The sequence below is a fragment of the Phytophthora ramorum genome (genome assembly GCF_020800215.1).
Source record: "Phytophthora ramorum isolate Pr-102 chromosome Unknown Phyram_PR-102_s0027, whole genome shotgun sequence".
Classification (NCBI taxonomy): Eukaryota; Oomycota; class Peronosporomycetes; order Peronosporales; family Peronosporaceae; genus Phytophthora; species Phytophthora ramorum.
In genome coordinates this window covers 20,335-40,643 of record NW_027150673.1, presented here as the reverse complement: position 1 = coordinate 40,643, position 20,309 = coordinate 20,335, and the positions used below count along the sequence as shown (strand labels likewise).

The window sequence follows — 20,309 nt, the reverse complement described above, 5'->3', positions numbered from 1 at the left end:
TAGGGAAAACCTATATCGCGTCATACGAGGATGCACAGATGATGCCACAACGCACACGGAAGCTACTCGAACCGGGTTTGATTCCTAGCCTCTATTGTCGTATTACGAAGATGTAGCTGCATCACTTGCGCCGAGACTTGGAGCCTGCTAGTAGTAACACTTGTGAGCAACAGTGCCCATCTAAAAGCATAATGTAGCCATGTCAACTTGAAGTGCATTGTTAGCCCCTACCTGAGACGTCTGCGTACGCGGCCGAGCTGCCCACGATCTTTTTCGTTCGTGCAGACGGGATACTCTTCTTGAGCGCCACACCAGCCACGATTTTGCGGTTCTTGACGTCCTGATACGTTGATCGGTTCGTGCTGCCTCCGTTTGCAAGTCCGCCCTTGGACGCCTTGGACAGCGACGACGATCCTCCAGAGTACAACGACCCACCGCCTTGGCTGCCTTCACTTATCTTGTTATTGTTGCCGTTCTTGCTGCCGTATGAATATTTCGTAGCCTTGCTCTTTGTGACGCTGCCTATGCCCCTGCCGCCCGCCGCGTTGTTGATTGGCGGCAGCTCGTCCTCGCTCGCGTCGTACGCGCCGTAGTCTTTCGTGTCATTACTAGCCTGAGGACCATGGGATCTGTACAAACGTCCACACTGATTAGTTTCTTGCGTATCGGTCATGCAGACACATTGAAACGCACCCGGTCTGGATGGAAGGAAGCGGGGCTTTGTCGTCCGAATTGTCCTTGCGCTGTTTGTACGTCAAAGGCAGTCCTACCGAAGGTTGCTGCTGAGGCTGGATTACATGCTGCTGTTGTTGCTGCTGCTGAGCCCTTTGAGTAGCTTCTTCGAGCTCGCGGATCTCACGAAAGTATTCATGGCGCAGCGCCTCCCGAGCGTTCATCCGTTTGCTGGGGTCGTATGCCAGCATCTTGTGCATGAGGTCGATGGCAGCAGGCGATGCGTGGGGAATAAGCTTGGCGATACTGGTGCCTTCTTCTTTGGGGAAGTTAAAATCAATGTGAGCAGCTCCCTTCCGCTTGAAAATCTCGAGCACTTCAGGAGATGGTGTGCCTAGAATTTTGTGAATACGATGGATTTGATCCAATTCGTTGGAGCCCGGGAAAAGCGGGTAGAGCGACGTGATCTCGAAAAATACACAGCCAACGCCCCACATATCCATTTCCGGTCCGTAATAGCCGTCTGTGAGCAGACATTCAGGCGCGCGATACCAGCGCGTAGAGATATACTCGGTGTACGGCTGCTTGGAGTAGATCCCTCGACACGAGCCAAAATCTGCGAGCTTCAACTTGCTGCTGTCTTCTACCAAAATATTTTCAGGCTTGATATCGCGGTGAAAAATGCCCTTGTTGTGCATGTGGTCTAGGGACTTCACAAGCTGGTACATGAGCGACTGAATCAGGTCCGGCTTGAGATAATGCCGCCGACCTCGAATCATCTCGTACAAGTTGGCGTCCATCAGCTCGAACACGAGCGCTAGTCGCCCCGACGGCTGGTCGTACAGCACTTCTTCCAGCTTGACGATGTGCTGGTGCGGCGACAGTCTCCGCAGCGCCTGAATCTCTCGCAGGTTGTTCACCTGGTCGATGCTCTCGAAATGGTTCTTCATGCACTTGATGGCGTGGAACTTGCTGTCCTTAACGTTCTGCGCCTTGAGCACCTCGGAGAAGGTGCCCTCGCCCTTCTTGGCCACTAACCGGTATTTCCTCATAGCGGTCGCTGCGGTGGTGCGTCGAGTCAAGTGTGTTACAAGAGCTCCTCGACACTAACTCGAAGCGCTTGAGGCGTCAAAATACATGTACCAGCACTAATGCAGGAACCGTTTATAATTACCGGCGGCATCCATCATGCACGAACCAAACCGAGCGAGAGCTGCGTGTCGCGGTAGGAGCAAGTTGCAGTCCAAAAATAAATGGCTACCTGTTTTGGTCCCGTTTAGATCCCTACCACTCTCTACGGGACGCAATTTGTGACAAATAGAGCTGCGCTCCGTAAAAAGCACCTGCCATCCATTTCCGCCCACCCGAACGGCACCATGTCGGAGCTGTACGAGAACAAAGTGTGTCTGTCGCCCATGGTTCGCTCCGTACGTACCTCTTCCTTGTGCACCATGTTCCTCACTCTCTTACGATTGTATCGCACCTGGTTACACTCTCCAACTCGCGCTGGCCACCGACTTACGGGGATTTTCTACAGGGAACGCTACCGCTGCGTCTTCTGTCGCTGCGCTACGGGGCCGACCTTGTTTACGGCGAAGAAATCGTCGACAAACGTATCATTTCGGCTGTGCGCATGAAGAACGGTGCGATTGGGTGGCGGCTCGATTAGCAGAGCTCAACTCCTTCTGTGTCAAAACTGTGGATGCTGCAAGCTTTTCGTGTGTGGCAGCTTGATAGTGACGCTTTGCAATGGATTCACTGCAATTTCGCAGAGGTTGTCAACTCGGTGGACTTTGTCAGTCGCAATGGCGACTCGGTCGTCTTTCGGACGTGTCCGGAGGAGGCTGGCAAGGTCGTCTTCCAGATCGGAACGGCTGATGCGGTGCTGGCGCTCAAGGCGGCTGAGGCGGTGTAAGTTTGCATCGATTTGTCGAGTAAATGGGTTTATGAGCAGATTCAGATGTGAATTTCTGTCTCGTACTGCAGCGCTCGCGACGTCGCTGCCGTGGACATCAACATGGGCTGCCCGAAGCACTTCTCGGTTCAAGGCGGAATGGGTGCAGCACTGCTGCGAAAGCCGGAAGTAGCTTGCGACGTAGGTTTATTGTCTCTCGTTGAATTTTTCGGTGCAGCGTTGCAACTCGTAACTAATTGGACTTGGTGCTTCGTGTACAGATCATCAAAACGCTGCGGCGAAACCTGAACATTCCGGTATCCTGCAAGATTCGCCTGCTGCCAGAAATCCAAGACACAATCGACACAGCAAGACGCCTAGAAGATGCAGGAGCCTACGCAGTGGGTGTGCACATGCGGCAGATCCACGAGCGTCCTCACGACAAGGCGAGCTGGGAAAAGCTGGCCCCTGTTGTGTCGGCGCTGTCGGTCCCAGTGCTTGCGAACGGCGACGTCTTCTTGCATGAAGACATTGACAAACTTCGCAAGATTTCGGGCGCGTCCTCCTTTCTCATCGCTCGCGGTGCGCTTACTAACCCATCCATCTTCCGGAAGGAAGGTCGTCTGCCTATCGACCAAGTGGTGCGCGATTATCTTCAGGCAGCGGCAGAGGTGGACAATGTGTACCAGAACACCAAGTACAACGTTATGCGCATGATTCCGAGCTCGCTGGAAGATGCCTACGCAAGCGGCAACAACTGCGGATATGCAAAGGGTGCGCGTGTTGTTACTGTGCCGGAGCTGGCTGCAACCAGGAATGGCTTGCAAATGTACTCGCTGTGGGACCTGCAGAACTGCTACAATCAGCACCAAGACCAGTTCCAGGCCAAGGCTGCAGCAGCGGAAGCTGCACAAAGCCAAGATTCCGAGACACTTGCAACTCTGCCAGGGGCTCATGATCGTTACGCTGAGGCAATTCATTCGATGGAGGAAGAGGCTCCCAAAGCTCGCAACAACCGTGTTGGCAAGCCTGAGTTTTTTTGTGATACATGCAAGGTCCAGCTGCTGAGTGAGCAGGATGTCAAGCTTCACTACAAGGGCCGCAAGCACAAGAACGTGTTGCGCAGGCAGACTTCGGCCACTATCTCCAAGTTTGTCGCGAAAGTACAACTGGATCAGGCACCCGCTGATGGTGACGCTACCGCCCTAGGTGCCACAAGTGCTGAGAAGGACAAGAGTATGACAGAAGAAAGAAATCATGAAGGGGAAAACGAGCGGGCCCCGAAACGCGCAAAACTCAATGACAACAGTTCGGTGAAGCATGAGAAGGACCAAAAAAACAAAGAGGAAGAGTCTGGGTCGCCGACGGAGGCGAGTCATGGTGCTTAGTCCATCGGTAACCTTTTTTTAAAGTTTGACGCCTCATTCCTTACACTACTTGGTATGCATGTGCAAGATGATCCAAACATTATTACCCTTACTTCTTTCGGTTTAAATCACCCGGAAGAGAGCACTCGCGGCAATGCTTTTAGCCGCGCTTCAGCTCTGTATGCTCCATATTGAAGTTGCAACGATTAACGCTGCGTACACATGTATCAAGATGACCAGTAATACATGAAAACAACTGCACTATCGGTGGGGAATGCTTGCTGTGCCAGAGCTGCATCTGTCGGGAGTGTGTCAGTACGACCAGTACCGGTATGGTCATCACACATGGTGAGCTGTTCACATGGCGGCAATTTTGGTCATGAAAGACGAAGGCCTGCGCGAAAGAAGAAGAAATGCATCTGGGGTTCCGCATCTCAACGCAAGATGCTGGTCATCAGCCACCGGCTATTCAAGTGCAGCAGGTCCTGTCGACCGGCAGCGATTTAAAGCGGTTGTAGCTCAAGCTCCAGCGCTCCTCGCCCCAGAGCTCATTATCGATTTCTCTCTCTCGAGCTCACACCAAGCAGTCCTGCTTGTGCCAAGCCAATCTTCTCTTCCTTCAAGAACAAAAAAGTCAATCAACCTAAAATCATGTTCAGCAACAACAAGATTTCCATGCTATGTCTTGCCGTCGCGGCCTTCTCGAGCGGCGTACACGCTGAGGGAGAGGCCGCCCAAACGTTCGGCCTGCTTGGTGCGGGTCTCTATGGCGGTGCCGGAGTAGGTGCTGATGTCGGTGGTGGCGTTGGCGTCGGTGCCGGTCTGAACGGCAACGGCAACGGGGCTGGGTGGTATGGCCCAGGTGTCGGCGTGGGCGTCGGAGGCGTTGGAGCTGGTGTCGGTGTGGGTGGCGTTGGCGTCGGTGTCAACGACTACGACGGCTACAACGGTGTTGGCGTGGGCAATGTTGGTGTCGCTGGAGGCGCGGCCGCCAATGCGAACGCTGGCGCTACAGCGAGTGCCAACGCGAATGCCAACGCGAATGCCAATGCCGGAGCTACGTCTCAGTACCGCAAGCTTCGCACCGAATGAGCTGAACCGGGTCTTCACGGTCTGAAGAGTCGAGATAGGACCCTCGTGGTTTTGCAAATGTTGTGTGCATTCCCGTCACGTTTGCTGCAGTAGCCTGCAGTAACTTCGTCGTGTTGATCAGTAATGTCGCGTTGTATGAGTAAATCGCTGTTTCATATGAACCACTGCGAGTGTAACCTTACGTCTGGGAGCTTCACGTGTTAACGATCGCCACTCATGCACTTAATTCTTGTAGCGCGCTTCCTCCTCGTAGTACCCCGTAAAACCAACGACATCCTTCACGTGAGCAAAGTCGCACAGCAGATTATCGAGTTCAGCACTCGGAGTGGCGTTCTCTCGTGCCGTCGTTTGGCTCTTCCCATTTGCCGTTTGGCACTTAAGCAGCCGCAGTGCCTCCTCCATTGCCTTAATGCTCACACTCAGCAGTGTGATCGGGTACGCCGCAAGCCTGTAGCCCATTGCGCCGAGCTCTTCTGGCAACAAGACAGGTGTGAGTCCGTTCTCCACCATATTAGCCATCTTGGGACCCGGTACCTCCCTGCAGTACGTCTCCATCTCCTCCACCGACTGCGGCGCTTCCAGGAACGTGATATCAGCTCCGAGTCTCGCGAACTCTTTGCAGCGAGCGACAGCTTCATCCAGCGAGTGGGTCCCTCTGGCATCTGTCCTCGCCACGATGACGATGTCAAAGCCTCCTTCTCTGCGCGCGTCCACCGCAGCTCTGATCCGAGCGAAAGCCTCTTCCCGGGAGACGACCGCCTTGCCGGCAGTGTGTCCGCATCGCTTGGGGGACACTTGGTCCTCCAGCATGATGCCGGCCATGCCCGCTTGCGCATAGGCCGCCACTGTCCTCTTGACGTTCATGGCGTTACCATAGCCAGTGTCTGCGTCGCCAATGCACGACACGTCGTTCAAGGACTCACAGATGGTCGCGGCGCTCTGGACCATTTCGCCGAATGACAGCAGCTAAAAATAGCACAAGGAATACCTGTGAGGACCACAGAGGACACTCTAATAATAGAATGCCTACCTGCGTATCCGGTACGCCGTGCACTGCCGAGACGCCAAAGCCCGTCATGAACGTCACCTCGAAGCCTGCGCGCTCGATGAGTTTGGCGCTGAGGCCGTCAAAGCAGCAAGGCATCACGGCCAGCGCATCGCACGCCAGCAGCTCGCGGAGCCGCGCGACCCGTTGGGCCTGCGTCGGTCGGGTCGCCATCTTCACGTTTGAATCTTTGTCAGACATCCGTTGAAGAGTCGCACGAGTGGCCTCCCGCATGTCCCTTTGGAATTGGATGCCAATGTGTGTGGGCGCTGATACTGGATCGAAGACAAAAGGGGTCGTGATCTTTGATATGTCACTGAAAACAGATGGTTGTATGCTTGTCAATCAGCCCCAAAAAATTTGACGTGCGGATATCGCTGGTCATTCTGCTCTCAACACCACAGCAATGTCCAGCCAAGACCCGACCGCGCGCTTTGCTACCTGTGCACAGACGCTCTTGGCCATCTCGGGCAAGTGTACAATGTAGTTCACATGGCGTGATTGCAGTGTCGGACGCCGTCAGCAGCTGCAATTTTGCCCATGCAAATCAACAGCCCAATTGAAGAAGGGTCGCCGATCTTTATGAGAGTGGGAGCATGCCATTGTGTAGGTTGCCTTACACAGCATGTCAGTCACCCCCTTTCCAAACAAATTACCGCCTTCCTTAGGTTTATGCCGATCATAAAAAGTGTCGCTGGTTTCTTGCGACGGGCATCATCTATGGAAATGCACCCGGAACCTACTTGACCTCTCACTTCCACAATCACCCCGTTAGCCACAAGCCAACAGCCATGACCGACAAGAAGCCGACGCCGCAGCTCCCGCTTCCCACCCCCGGTGCCGAGCCTGACTTCGTGGGCGGAAGCCCCAGCAACGAGTACGTGACGGTGCTCACGCCAGACAACAAGGCGCTCACACCCAACCCGAACACGGCGGACGCGGACTTCGACCCCAACGGGCTGCGCCTGAACGTCTGGACGGTGGACCTGCACGACGCTGACCTGCGTACCGCCTTCTACTGGTGGGCCTGCTGCTGCCCGTGCGTGTCGCTGGCACAGCTCGAGACGCGTCTGGGGCTCAACTCGTACAGCGCCGGTTTGTCGTTGAGTCTTGCGGCGTACACGGGCCGCCTGTTGTTCCTCGTGCTGGCGCTCGTCTACCTCCTGGGCGGCAGCTTCGTCTCCTTCGCCGTGTTCCTCGCGCTCTTCGTGCTCTGCCTGCTGACCGTCGCGCAGCGCGTGGCGCGCGTGCGGCTGCAGACCCGCGAGCGACTCGACATCGCCGGCTCCCCAAAGGACGACCGCTACATGGGCCTCCTGCGCAGTGCCAGCGCCATCCGCCAGATGGCCGTGCAGCTCAAGTGTGACCAGGTCCACTTTGGTGCGCCCGCTACGCTCCAAGCCTACCAGGTGTAAAGTTGGAGGGTGGGGACTCGAGTTGACATTTTTTATCTGCGAGAACAAGGCGAAAAAAAAAGAAATAAAAAGTGTGTTTTTGGTTTCTGAAAAGTGACCGAGTCATTTTCTACGTTGGCAAGGGGTAAGCGTGAGAAGGAGACGTTTGGATCGTCGGCGGAGTACATGCACGAGCATTGCAATACACCCAGAGCTTTCCAGAACGGCAAGTCAGTCCTGAAAACAACAAAACATGAGTGTTTCCTACAAACATCAAACTACAAACTCAGTGACATTACTGATCAACACGACGAAGTTACTGCAGGCTACTGCAGCAAACGTGACGGGAATGCACACAACATTTGCAAAACCACGAGGGTCCTATCTCGACTCTTCAGACCGTGAAGACCCGGTTCAGCTCATTCGGTGCGAAGCTTGCGGTACTGAGACGTAGCTCCGGCATTGGCATTCGCGTTGGCATTCGCGTTGGCACTCGCTGTAGCGCCAGCGTTCGCATTGGCGGCCGCGCCTCCAGCGACACCAACATTGCCCACGCCAACACCGTTGTAGCCGTCGTAGTCGTTGACACCGACGCCAACGCCACCCACACCGACACCAGCTCCAACGCCTCCGACGCCCACGCCGACACCTGGGCCATACCACCCAGCCCCGTTGCCGTTGCCGTTCAGACCGGCACCGACGCCAACGCCACCACCGACATCAGCACCTACTCCGGCACCGCCATAGAGACCCGCACCAAGCAGGCCGAACGTTTGGGCGGCCTCTCCCTCAGCGTGTACGCCGCTCGAGAAGGCCGCGACGGCAAGACATAGCATGGAAATCTTGTTGTTGCTGAACATGATTTTAGGTTGATTGACTTTTTTGTTCTTGAAGGAAGAGAAGATTGGCTTGGCACAAGCAGGACTGCTTGGTGTGAGCTCGAGAGAGAGAAATCGATAATGAGCTCTGGGGCGAGGAGCGCTGGAGCTTGAGCTACAACCGCTTTAAATCGCTGCCGGTCGACAGGACCTGCTGCACTTGAATAGCCGGTGGCTGATGACCAGCATCTTGCGTTGAGATGCGGAACCCCAGATGCATTTCTTCTTCTTTCGCGCAGGCCTTCGTCTTTCATGACCAAAATTGCCGCCATGTGAACAGCTCACCATGTGTGATGACCATACCGGTACTGGTCGTACTGACACACTCCCGACAGATGCAGCTCTGGCACAGCAAGCATTCCCCACCGATAGTGCAGTTGTTTTCATGTATTACTGGTCATCTTGATACATGTGTACGCAGCGTTAATCGTGGCAGTACCATACATTTTTGAAGTGAGCATTGCTGGGTATAAAAATCGATTGTTGTTGATAAGCTCTGTTATTGATAAGCTCAGTAGTTTGTAGTATTTCCTAGTCCACGGCACTCATGTCGAGTCGCGTGGTGGTTGGCCGGGGGTCCAAGTGCGTGATGGTGGCCTTCCTCGCAGCCTGGTACACGTTTTCGGCAGCGTTGCAGAGCTCAGCGAACTGGGCCAACACCTCGGACGTCGACGCTCCCGCGTTGATGCGAGGGATTTGTGTGGTGCGCGGCATGGTGGGCGGTGTCCACACCGTCGCCCGCTCACCTTCTGCTGTCGGCCAAGACTCCTCGGTCTCTTGCAGTAATGGCTTGGGGGAGTGCAACGGGGACGATGGCGGCGACGGCCACGCCGCGGGAGACCCAACCGACTTCCTGTTCGTTGGAGAGGGCACCACCGCTCCCCACGCGTACTGCACCACTGCCTCGGGAAGCGAGTCGTCAACTTGTACGGGCACTTCTTGGTGCATCGACACAGCTTGCGAGCTCACCACGGAGCAGTCGTAGTCGTCCTCATCTTCCGCCTCCGAGTCGACGTCCCATATATCTCTGCGCGCTGCCACCGGAATCGCTGAATCCGCATTCCTCGACTTCGGCGTCCTTATAGTCTTGATTGGGCCCTTGCTGTTGCTACGACTTCTACATGTAGTATCCTTTGTACGGGTGCGTGGCTGCGAGTCCAGATGCATCAGCACCCGGTTGGAGCGCACCACTGTGTTGTCGTCATCGTCGTTGTCTTCAGTCTCCGAGTTATAATCCCAAGCTGGTTTCGCATTCGACCCCATCTCTCTCTGAGACTGTGTTTGACGTGGTGTCCGGCTTACCCTGCGAACAGGGGTCGTGAGGAATACCTTTTCCGCGTCTGCTTTCTCCTGTTCTCGTTCGTTGTTTGAACGCCCACTCATTGTTCCACGCCTAAGCTTAACGCCGTCAACTCGGCTGTTACTTCGGCTGCGAGTACTGCGGCTAGAGGCCTCAGTTCCTCGCAGGGTGCCTCGACGCTGACTCAACCGCTTCCGCTCGCTGATTTCCTGCTTTGCGATGTCCAACGAGTTGAGCTTCCGAGCATGCGTGAGGCAGTGCGTACAGATCGCAACCGAGCGCTGGTCAACCGCCTTATACCCCGGGCCCGGGAAGCTCAGTTTCTTCTTCACGCAGCAGGTGGAGCACGCGCGAGCACTGCAAACACGGCAGGTGTGCCCTCGCGAAAAAGTCCCAATCGGCCTGGTGCAAACGCCGCAGTCGTTGCGCTTCTTGATTCGCACAGTGCTTGGTCGTGCAGATCCGGCCTCGGTCTCATCAGTTTTCGGGTGAGTTAGCAGCCACGACAGCTTCTTGTTCTGAGCGCATAGCGCAGCCTTCAAGCAGTATGTGAGGCTGTTCGCCGCCGAAAGCAGCGCCACGCTCTCATGGACCGAACCATTCGGCTCGAAGTTGGTCTTCATGTACACGTCCACGGTGTTCGAGGACGTCTGACGGTAAAGGAAGCACGACGATACGCGACCACGCACGATTCGCTTCCCTTCGAGAGGACCGAAACTTTTGCCGAGATCCACCGAGTGCATGAGGTGATACCCAACACGTTCGCCACCCTGGCGGTTCAAAATGCCTGTCGCCGCGATAAACGTGAGATCGCGAGGCCATACAAAAGCCTTGACTGCAGGCGAGGTAGCCTTCACGACCCATTTCAATCCGAGGAACCGGAACGGCTCGTCCGGAGTGGGGCCCTGAAACTCGTACAAGGTGTCCGCGTCCACGACCTCTTCAGCCGTGTATGAAGACTTGATCAACGTTCCAGTGGCGTCGAACGTAGCGGTGCCGTACATGACGTCGTTTAACGTCCCCTCGATGGTTCCTACCTGGAGCAGCGTCGGCATATTCCAATCTGTGTTCGCCGTTGGTCCTGAGCCTCGGTTGGGGATCAACGACCATGTATCATCCGTGACCGATTCTTTCGGGGCCGACGAGACCGAGTCCTGTCCTGTAGCGCGAGCGAGTCTCATGGCCTCGAGCGTCCTACTACGTGCTCGCCTCCTGATTCCTTTTGACGGGGCTGTGACTACTGCGTCGTCTGCGGGTACTCGACGGTAGACGGTGAGCTGCTCCATCGTCTTGACGGGCTTCCACATCGCCGGATGAAGTTGATGCCGAAGACTCGGAGGCCGCGACGCCTGCCACTTCTGGTACTTGTCGTAGTCGCGCAGCGCCCGCGTGAGCTGCATCAACGCCGTGTTGATCAGTTTGTCCTTGGCGGACTCGTTCAGCTGCAGCTTGGGGAACACCGCCTCCTGTATCGGGAACCGGTGGCTCATGACGCGTCCACGCAACGAATGCCCTGCGGTCCTGTCGGCAAGATGGAGAATGGGGTCGACAGCGCACAGCCAGGCACAGAGGTGTCTCGAGTTTTCTTGCACTTCTTTGTTCGAGAACTAACATCGGCTGTTCATGCCTCGCATAGCGAAGTTGAGGAGGCCCAAAGGGAAGGCAAATCGAAAGGCGAGCTCAACAGGATCGGGCGGCGTGCGTCGGGCTCATTGCACGCTCGTGCTTGGGCTTTGCCTTCGAGTTCTCAAGCGAGGATGGTAAAGCGGCGCGAAATGGTAGCCGGACTTGAAAGCGGCTTTACCTAAGCGCTGGATGTAACCCTGTGGAATTCGAGTGCGAAATGATAAAAGTCGGAAATCGTTTGACTCGAGCACTCGGGTCGTCCATTCGGACGCGGGTAAATCTCAAGATGCATCCTACGAGAGAGCGCTGCTGTGACGCCCGGCGCCACAGGTTCTCCCCACCCCAGGAGAGCAAAAATGTTCACAAAAGGGCAGGCGGAATTCGTTTTTCAACAACGTTGGCCGCCCACCGAATTGTGTTACCGGTACGAAGATGGCGCACGAACGAACGACGCGTGAAAAAGGTTTGTTCATACACTTGCGACGCAAGTTGCGTTGCCACGGATACAACTAATGCTGACCAATAACCAGAAGCTCGGCTAGCAATATTGTACATGGTATACTATCCACTACATGTACGCCGTGTGCTACCGTTCGGTTCGTGACGTCGAAGAGGCAACGACCGCCGCCATCTTTCGAGGACACCTTCCCACTTGAGGCTTTCCATTCCTGAGGTCGGACCGTCTTGAACTTTTTATTCAGGTTTGCCATCGCGCCGTCGCTCTCCAGCATGATCGTCTGCAACTTGCTCTGCATTATCCAGCCGCAGACGCTGGCGTCAGGCGCTGTCGCAGCCGATAATTCACTCCGCGAGATCGACACGGCGACCAGCTCTGCTCAGTGGGCCCACGTATTACATGTACTCGATCCCACGCGGCAGTAACTTGTCTGTGTTGCAGGTTACTCTATCCACCCGCTTCAAGTCGACAGTGCACAATGGTCACCTTTCGATAGAGGGATCACCTCAATCACCTCGTGTGTCTCTGTCGCGCGTAGAGGCGAAGGTCGGTTGACGCCCTACCGAAGCTTCGGCTTGTGTGCATAGAGGTTCGCCATGACGGCCACGAACTCGTCGAAGTCTAACGTGGCGTCCTTGTCGCGGTCGAACTCCTTGTAGAGCTGCTCCACGTCTTCGCGGGTGAGGCCGCTCGAGACTACCGGGTCCGTCGATCTGCCGCCGGCCTTGTCGTGCTCGCGGGTCATCACCGCCGCCATGACGTCGTCGTCGTCCACCCGCAGCGCCTCCATGATCTCCTGCATGCTGACGCCGCCGTCTCCGTTAAGGTCGAAGACGCGGAAAATCGCCATCAACTCGTGTCGGTGCTCGGGCAACAACGTGCCGCCAGCGCCCATGAACGGGTGGTGAGACGACGCCGCGTTCGTGTCGGGCCCGTTGCCAGCACTGTTCGCTCCTAAGAGGAACGCGCGCACACTGCCGACTTTCGCGAGCTGAAGCATGCCGTCAATTTGCTTCTTCGTGGCGTAATGGAAGCAGGTTGTGAGCAGCTCGCGCAGAGAGACCTGGCCGTCGCCGTTCGAGTCGATGGTCTGGAAGATGGAGAGCAGGTTGTGGTACCCCAGCTTGTCAAACATGGTCTTAAATCGCTGCAGCTCCATCAGCGTGATGTTACCCGATCCATCGGCGTCCATGGACCAGAACAGGCGGACCACCGACATGACCTCCTGCACACTGTACATGCCGAACGTCTTCTTGGCAGTCAGCAGCTTCGGTGACATCGGGTCTGACACTTTGCCCCTGACTTTAGGCAGCCCTGTGTCTGAACTTTGCTCTTCACCTTCGTCGGTCTCCTCGCCGGCGCCACCAAGTGTCTGTGCCGTCTGAAGTCCTTTGAACACGTTGCCAATGTTGGTCGTGAGCTCGCGCCGCTTTTGCTGCAAGTAGCCGTTCATGCGCCGCTTTTGCTGCTGCTGTTGAGCTTGTTGGCGCAAACGCCGCAAATTCTGTCGGTGTGGTACGCGCTTATCCCCACGCAAAGCTTCCTGCATGCGGTGCTTGGTGTCCTCCAGGTGCTGACGCAGCACCTCAGCGTCTGCTTCCGGTGTCACAATATCGTGGACAGATTGTTCAGAACAAGCCGCGACAGGATCATCCATCGACAACGAAATACTGCGCCGGGGAACTATTGGAGCCGTGCCAGGTCTCAAAGACTGACGACGTTGGTCTCCACCCGTGTCGTTGCAGTATCCCTGAACTCTATCGATGATCTGATTGATTTCGCGCAGCTTGTGAAGTGGCCTCGGTGGTTGTTTATCGCTGTCGATTGCCGTATCCTCCGGGACGCTGTCAGCTAAGCCTCTTTCCTTGTGCTGCTGTAGCTGCTGGCGATGACGATGAAATCCCTCCATGTAGACTTCGTCGAGCGAGCTTCTGCGACGATTACTTCCTGACGCGTTTGGTCCTGAGCTGCTTGGTCTTCTTTCTGGATTAACGTTTGTCGGCGAGCTCTCTTGTGGTGGAAGTGTCGCCTCCGAGACAGAGATCTTCAGTCGCTGCAATGGGGTTTCCTTTTGGCGGCGTAGACCAATCTGTCCGGCACTGCTACTGCTGGTTAGTGCACGAACGGGGGCTGTCTGGGGCCGCACAGCAAGTGCTGATGGTGGAAAGTGGCGCTTTAAGAATTCTGATGCCTCGAGTGGGTCTCCGACGCCATCAATTCCGTCTTGGGAAGGCGGTCGATGAGTGCTGTGGCGCGTCCGAACTCCCTCCATGTTGCTATACATTTCCCGCGCTTTTCGTGTGAGTGTCGAGCGAGTGGCGATAGCTTGTTGTGCTAGTTGGTACTCGGCTTGGATTTGTTGTTGAACGTCGGTGTCTCGATTGAATTTCACGTTTAGTAAGGAGGACGATGTTGGACACGTGATGGAGAGTTCATTCTCGAGATAAGTCTTGTCCATCTTGAGGTCCCCCGGTTCTAAGAAGGGCGGTGGATCACCAGGTGCTGTCGATATGTTGCGTCCGAGAGTTTCCTCGTGGAGAAGCGGGCCCACCTGACTTAGGCTCTGCAGTCGCAAAGATTGCCTTGGAGTACTTACTGCCGGTGGCCCTGGTTTCGTCTTTGTCGGTAGTAGTGCCAGTGTCCGAAGGGTTCCTGCTTTGGCACGTGATTCTCGAAACTTGGAAGACTTGGCAACTGTCGAGACGGCTTCTGGGGGCTCCTTTCTTGCTGTGATCTCCTGTTCGAGCATCTTGATCTCAGGATTCTTGGCGATTATATGTTCTAGCAGCATGGCGTTAACATTACGGAGATCGTTCACGTTTCGGCGACCTACGTGCTCGGCATACAACGCCTGACGGCGTAGCTCCATTTTTTCAGCAGGAGTTCTCTCAAGCTCCTGTAACAAGTCACGAACTAGTATGTCACGCTCCTTCGTTCGAGTGGCATTATCCTTTCGGAAGTGCCACGGCCATGATCCCTGGTTGTCGGGGTCGAACAACTTGCCGAGGCAAGTGCCATCCCAGTCCCACACAAACACACGCATGTCCAGTCCACACGTCACGACGATGTTTGGATGCCGACTGATCTCCAGGCTGGTAAGTCCATCTACATGAGCCTGCCAGCGTCGCACAAGCGTCACATCCCGCGGAAATGCTTCGTAGCAGGCGCTACCAGGCCAAGACTTCGACGTACTTGACTCAGGCGTAGCACCTGCTTGAGTCACACTCAGACCTCGTGCCGACCGATGTTTTGGCTTGGAGAAAGCCGATCCCTTGCCTAATAAGAATTCGGCAGCAGCTACGGCATTTACCACTGCTGCTTCTTTCACATGAGCAGATGACCGGTTCTTTTGGTTTTGCTGAGCTGGGAGTTTTGGCGTATTGCTACCATTGCTTAGTGGAGTCGTAGGACGAGACCCTCGATTTTCTTGACGCCTCCGCGATAGTCTTTTGAGGTCCATGTGTGATGCACGGACATTCATGTGCTCCATATCCTCTCCTAGAAGCATGGCTCCCCTCCAGTCACTCGACGATCCCTGGCTGACTGCCTGGCGATGCTTGTCTCTTTGACTTGGAGGGCTGCTGCCATCAGGGTCAGCTGTCTCCTTCATGCAGTCACGATAAAACATCGCCTTTGGTTGGTATCCGCGACGTAAATACTTGCACTTGATCTCGGGGATTTTGGAAAGCGCCAGTCTCCGCATCATCACGGCTGTGTCCCAAACCCCAACACTGCCATGTTCATCCCCCACAAACAGCAAATAGCGGTCATTTTCCTCATCTAACACCACTTTCATACACGTTACCGCGGATGAGGTCTCCATCGGTGATTTTGCTTTCGTTGTAGCCTCAGACTCGGGTTTCATCACTGGAATAGTTGTCAACGCGTTCTTCCGAAACAATTTCGTGTTCAGCAACAATTTTCGAGCCGCACTTTCGGCCGCCTCCGTGACAGCTTCTGTGCTATTAGCTTTTTCATCGTCACTCTCATCCTCACCTTCATCTCCATCTTCGTTGAGACTTTCTTGAATAGCTCTGGAGGATTTCCCGCGGGTTCGTCGGCGGTGTGTGACAGCATTGGTCCCGAGATCGTTTGCAAAAGCATGCAACAATTTACCAGTGTAGGCGTGCAGCAGTGGCATGACAGCGAAAAAGTAGACACCACCCATCGAATCACCAGCAAGCAGGATGGGGAATTCAGCCCAGAACTGCAGCACTTGGATGCTCAAAGTGGATCCATCTTTACTGGTTGGCATCGAGATAGGATCATCCTGACTGTATCGGCAGTTTGCTTGGTGAGCGAGCGTCTCAAAGTCCCAAAGTGAAATGGTCATTCCCTCCGGTTCAGCAGCAACGGTAGCTATCATGGACGCGTGAAAGCTGTAGGTACTGGTGGAGATGCCACCAGGAATGTTGATGAGCCGACGCAGTACGCCAATTCCTTTCGACAATTCCTGGTTAGAATTATCGTCAATGACGATGATGGCGCTGGTTCCTGCGTCTGTTACAATAATGAGTTTATTCTCTGAGCAGTAGTCCACGCCCACGACAGCGCACGATGGTGCGGAGCTCATCGCTGGTGCGGCTTTGCCGGTTGTAGAAGTTTTGCGTTGGGTACGAGGCTTCGACAAGAACGATTCCTGGCAGTGCCGCATCTGTACGAAATTCTGACAGTTGAAAACTCCTACTGCCCCTAACTCCGACACCACTACCAGTTTCCTGCATTTTGTATCGTGCGCACAGATCAGAAGCTCCGTTCCAGGTTCGGAGCGATTCGATTGTGCAGCTGATTTTGACGTCGCTGGGTCCGATGGGGCGGTCAGCATCGCAGTAGAACGCGATGATGACATGGACGAAGATTCTTTCTTGGCTACCGTTCCCTGTGACGTACTCGCAGCTCTGTTGCTTCCAGCAATGATACCCACATTGCCGACGTGCGTAAACTCCTGGATGCAAGAGCCTGTCTCGCCATCCCAAAGACTGCAAACAGAGCCAGCCACCACGGCAAATTTATTGGCGGAGTAGTGGTAAAAGGCACGGAGGGGAACTTCATCGAACTGTTGAACCCGTACACTGCGAAGGTGTTGCAGCGTGCAGCTTCCTGATGTGGCAACCCAGAGATTCCGACTGTAAGGATGCATGCTCACAAAGGAAATTGGCTCCACGTGCACGGACGGCATTCCCAAGTCGACGGACTCGAGCTGTACTGCATGTGACGTGCTAGAAACTGAGGAGCTTGCGTTCTCTCTAGTGATATCCCAGACCTTAAACACACCCTGGCAGTCACCAGTGATAGCACGCTCCGTTTGAAACAGTGCAAGCTGTATACCAATAAGTGGGGCACGGTGGCCTGACAACTTGAGCACCACTTGACGAGAACTCAAATCCCAAGCTAGAGCCTCAAATTCAAAACCGGCACTTAGAAGCAGATCATGGTCTGTGGAGTAGCAAAGCTGCCGGACGCCGCGCTCATGGGCGTTAAGAGAGCCACGAGGGCGGCCATCAGTAATATCCCAGAGCTGAATGTTGTGCCGTAGGTCACAACTTACCAGCAAGTCATGCACTGGGATTTCAAGAACGTCTAGTACTAGGTCCGTGTGACTTGAAAGACGTCGCCACAGAATTTTGGTCTCGGCATCCACAACTTTCCAAATGTTCACCACGAAATCGTTTCCAGAGCCCACGAGTAGTGCTGAAGACTCACAAAAGCGCAGCGTCAGCTGTGCGGTAGTCGTCGTAAGACCCAGATTTTTCAGCAACGCAAAGTTTCTGCCCGATGACGAACTCGTTGTCGATGGTATTTTCCTCGAGTCACTCATGTCGTAGAACGAAATGGCAAAATCTGTAGTACTGACGCCAAGCCACTGGTAGCGGTAAATGAAAACAGCATCGAGAACCGACACGCTAGAAGCTGACGGGGCCGCTGCAGAGGTAGGAGTCACAAAGGCCACGCCATCGCCCACGAGAAGAACATCGTTGATGGGCATAGCAAGATTGGATCCTGGGCTTGTTTGGGTCTGCTTTTCACCTCCTACACTCACCTCAGTCACGAATTTGCCCTCACTCGTGAAAAGCTTCACCGACCGAGCCGCATTCTCCAGCACAAGGAACATCCGAAAGCCTGCTGACCACCTGAGCTTCTCGATCTCCGTGCTGAGAGGGTTTAGAATCGAGCTGACACTCGTGGGGCCATGCGAGTTCGAGTCGGGCCCAGGAGTCATAGCTGCTGTCGTCTTCAGAGCATGTTTGGCATCTCGCTCATAGCGATGTTTGAGTGTACCCACTTGAGACCTCATAGCTACCATGCCAGCATCGACACAGAAACTGGTGAATTCGTCGAACTCCATGACGCCGTCGCCGTTGATGTCAATGTCCTCGAAGAGGTCCACAAGTGCACTCACACTGGCGGCTTTCTCCTCCGCTGTCTTGGGTCGTGGCAGTCCAGGGAGCACAATCTCCACAAAGTCCAGAAGCGGCAAACCCCCACCCAATCTCTTCTCACGTTCACGAAATGCGTTCGCGATGGCCGAGAAGCCTGCGCCCTTGAGACGCATCATGATGTCCATGGTGAACGAGTCGGATCGAGCCTGCCACAGCTGCAATACGCTCGACGCAAACTGAGATCAAGCAACGATCGATTTCACAGGGTCAACCGTCGGCCTCGAAAAATAGGATACGAGCATGATTCAATTGGAAATACACGTTATCTATCTGTCTCTCTTCGAAGCCATGGAGGGAGCTCGATTTGGTCAGTACCGAGTTTCTTCGTCGCTCTGAGCTTGTCACACACTACCAGCTACGCGATCGATGATCCGCCGTTCAGAATCTTGCCACGAAGGCTTGGGTGGCTCATGGCGCGAGCGAAAGTCCGCAACTCGTTCATCTTGTGCGCGAAGAAGACCGTGTCGAAGTAATATTGCTGAAGCGCACGGTTGGCGCGCAGTTCCCGCTCTTCGGACGTCGAGTTCTTCAAGAGATTGACGACAGTGTCACACACATCCTCTCTTTCAAACTTTGCTACGAGTCCTGAGATATTGCGTAGTGCGTGTTCCTTGTCAGATACCCCACCCATGAACTGCTCCCCGTACGCGATCGTTCGAGCTTTGACCAGTGCACCCGACGACGGCGTGATCAATTCATTCATAGGTGCAGCATCCGTCGTGATGATAAACGCATTTGCAGAACGCGCTTGGTTAATATAGTGTCCGTAGCCCTCCATCATGCTGGTGCACAAGAAGTAGCGGCCTTGAGTGATCACGCGTCCGAATTCTCCAGACGACAACTGGCCTGTGTGCAGGTAAATGTTGCTACTTTCACTGATCCGCTCTTCGTAGTCGCCGAACTCGCCGTCGTAGAGCTCTTGGTCCATGTAGAAGTCCAGCCGCGGGAACTCGGGTTGGCCCAGCCAGCAATCCAAGATTTGCCGCGTCCCTTTTTGAATGCTTTTGCCTGCTGTGTGCAAGAACGAAATGTCTGAAAAGTTCTTGCTCGACAGTTCGTTCGCTTTCCTCGCGCTCAATTCACTCTTGGTAGCCAGTGCCAGGTTCGTTGTCGTGTGACGCGTGTAAACAACGCGCGTGCCTCGAGGATTCCCCTCTTGACTAAGCCACTTCCTCAAGTATCGAGCACACAGCGCTGTCTTGCACAAAATAACGTCGGCCCGCCAGTAGTGCATGCTCTCCAGCTCGTACATTTCGATGTTGGGCATGAGGTAGAATGGCTTAGCTGCTGGCCAGTTAGGTGCGTCTAGTGCTCCCTCCCAGTAGTGGTTGAAGAAGATCATCGGCGTGTGCGGACACAAGTCGTGGTATGTGATCGAGCGATTCCGAGCAGCATCTTCAAACTGGAGCTCCAAGACCCACTGCGGTAGCATCCTCGATTCCAGAACTGCATAAAGGTGACAATACAAGGCATTAGAACCTTGTCGCCATTCACCAAGCTCTACGTCAACGTACATTTGGTGTAGGCGGCTGCATCTTCGCAGTAGCCGAAGGAGCGCAAGTGATCAGGCAGTAAAATATCCACATCCGGGCATCTTCGAAGCCTTTCGAGTAGATCCGAGTCATTGCGGTGCACCAGCTCGTCGAGCTCTTCACTTTGACTTTGACCGACGCGTCCAAACGTCCACGGGATGATGCTGTTCTTGTGGTTGACGCATCCACGATGCAGTGCACTTTCGTGTAGAATGTCACTAGCCTTGATGTGCTTACTCCAGTCAATCTTGAATAAGTCTTCTGGGTAGAAAGTAGCGTTGAACAGCAGAGATTCATCGGTGCTATCCAGCACCGGAGAACTTTCTTCGGCATCATTCAAGATGCGTTGAACAGCACTGATAGTGGTGAAACCTGGTGTCAGCAGGGAGAGCTCGGCTGAAATCGACCAGAGCGTTAATACCAGGGGGACACACAGCAGCAACGGCAACAGCAATGGTCGTGATGGCCGCAACTTGTCGCCGCGCGCCCTCTTTTTCAAGGGCTTGAAGACACTGTCAAAGGCCTCACGGGGCACCACCAAGGACGTCCTCATGCCAGCACCAAAGCTTATCGGAAACTGCCCACGGCAATGTACAACTTCGACATCTCTCG

The 20,309-nt window shown here is 54.7% G+C and overlaps 7 protein-coding genes across 7 annotated transcripts; 2 read left to right on the top strand and 5 right to left on the bottom strand.

Annotated features, from left to right (window-relative positions):
* Positions 1-121: 121 nt before the first annotated feature.
* Positions 122-1,724, bottom strand: KRP23_15250 (MAPK/MAK/MRK overlapping kinase; the record flags this gene model as incomplete). The annotated part of the gene is made up of 3 exons (XM_067886169.1): positions 122-144; positions 232-629; positions 694-1,724. 3 exons carry the CDS (start codon positions 1,722-1,724, stop codon positions 122-124), a joined length of 1,452 nt encoding a protein of 483 aa, XP_067736658.1.
* A 324-nt stretch (positions 1,725-2,048) lies between these two features.
* Positions 2,049-3,954, top strand: KRP23_15249 (tRNA-dihydrouridine(20) synthase [NAD(P)+]-like; the record flags this gene model as incomplete). Its single annotated transcript, XM_067886168.1, has 5 exons — positions 2,049-2,099; positions 2,210-2,315; positions 2,445-2,583; positions 2,659-2,767; positions 2,848-3,954. 5 exons carry the CDS (start codon positions 2,049-2,051, stop codon positions 3,952-3,954), a joined length of 1,512 nt encoding a protein of 503 aa, XP_067736657.1.
* Positions 3,955-5,444: 1,490 nt separating this feature from the next.
* Positions 5,445-6,244, bottom strand: KRP23_15248 (2,3-dimethylmalate lyase; the record flags this gene model as incomplete). The annotated part of the gene is made up of 3 exons (XM_067886167.1): positions 5,445-5,498; positions 5,560-5,991; positions 6,056-6,244. The coding sequence occupies 3 exons, from the start codon at positions 6,242-6,244 to the stop codon at positions 5,445-5,447; spliced, it is 675 nt and encodes a 224-aa protein (XP_067736656.1).
* A 617-nt stretch (positions 6,245-6,861) lies between these two features.
* KRP23_15247 (uncharacterized protein) lies at positions 6,862-7,485 on the top strand (the record flags this gene model as incomplete). Its single annotated transcript, XM_067886166.1, has 1 exon — positions 6,862-7,485. The coding sequence occupies one exon, from the start codon at positions 6,862-6,864 to the stop codon at positions 7,483-7,485; it is 624 nt and encodes a 207-aa protein (XP_067736655.1).
* A 1,388-nt stretch (positions 7,486-8,873) lies between these two features.
* On the bottom strand, positions 8,874-11,132 carry KRP23_15246 (uncharacterized protein; the record flags this gene model as incomplete). The annotated part of the gene is made up of 2 exons (XM_067886165.1): positions 8,874-10,292; positions 10,680-11,132. The coding sequence occupies 2 exons, from the start codon at positions 11,130-11,132 to the stop codon at positions 8,874-8,876; spliced, it is 1,872 nt and encodes a 623-aa protein (XP_067736654.1).
* A 1,152-nt stretch (positions 11,133-12,284) lies between these two features.
* On the bottom strand, positions 12,285-18,290 carry KRP23_15245 (Dynein assembly factor with WDR repeat domains 1; the record flags this gene model as incomplete). The annotated part of the gene is made up of 1 exon (XM_067886164.1): positions 12,285-18,290. One exon carries the CDS (start codon positions 18,288-18,290, stop codon positions 12,285-12,287), a length of 6,006 nt encoding a protein of 2,001 aa, XP_067736653.1.
* Positions 18,291-18,520: 230 nt separating this feature from the next.
* Positions 18,521-20,250, bottom strand: KRP23_15244 (uncharacterized protein; the record flags this gene model as incomplete). The annotated part of the gene is made up of 2 exons (XM_067886163.1): positions 18,521-19,611; positions 19,680-20,250. The coding sequence occupies 2 exons, from the start codon at positions 20,248-20,250 to the stop codon at positions 18,521-18,523; spliced, it is 1,662 nt and encodes a 553-aa protein (XP_067736652.1).
* Positions 20,251-20,309: the final 59 nt, after the last annotated feature.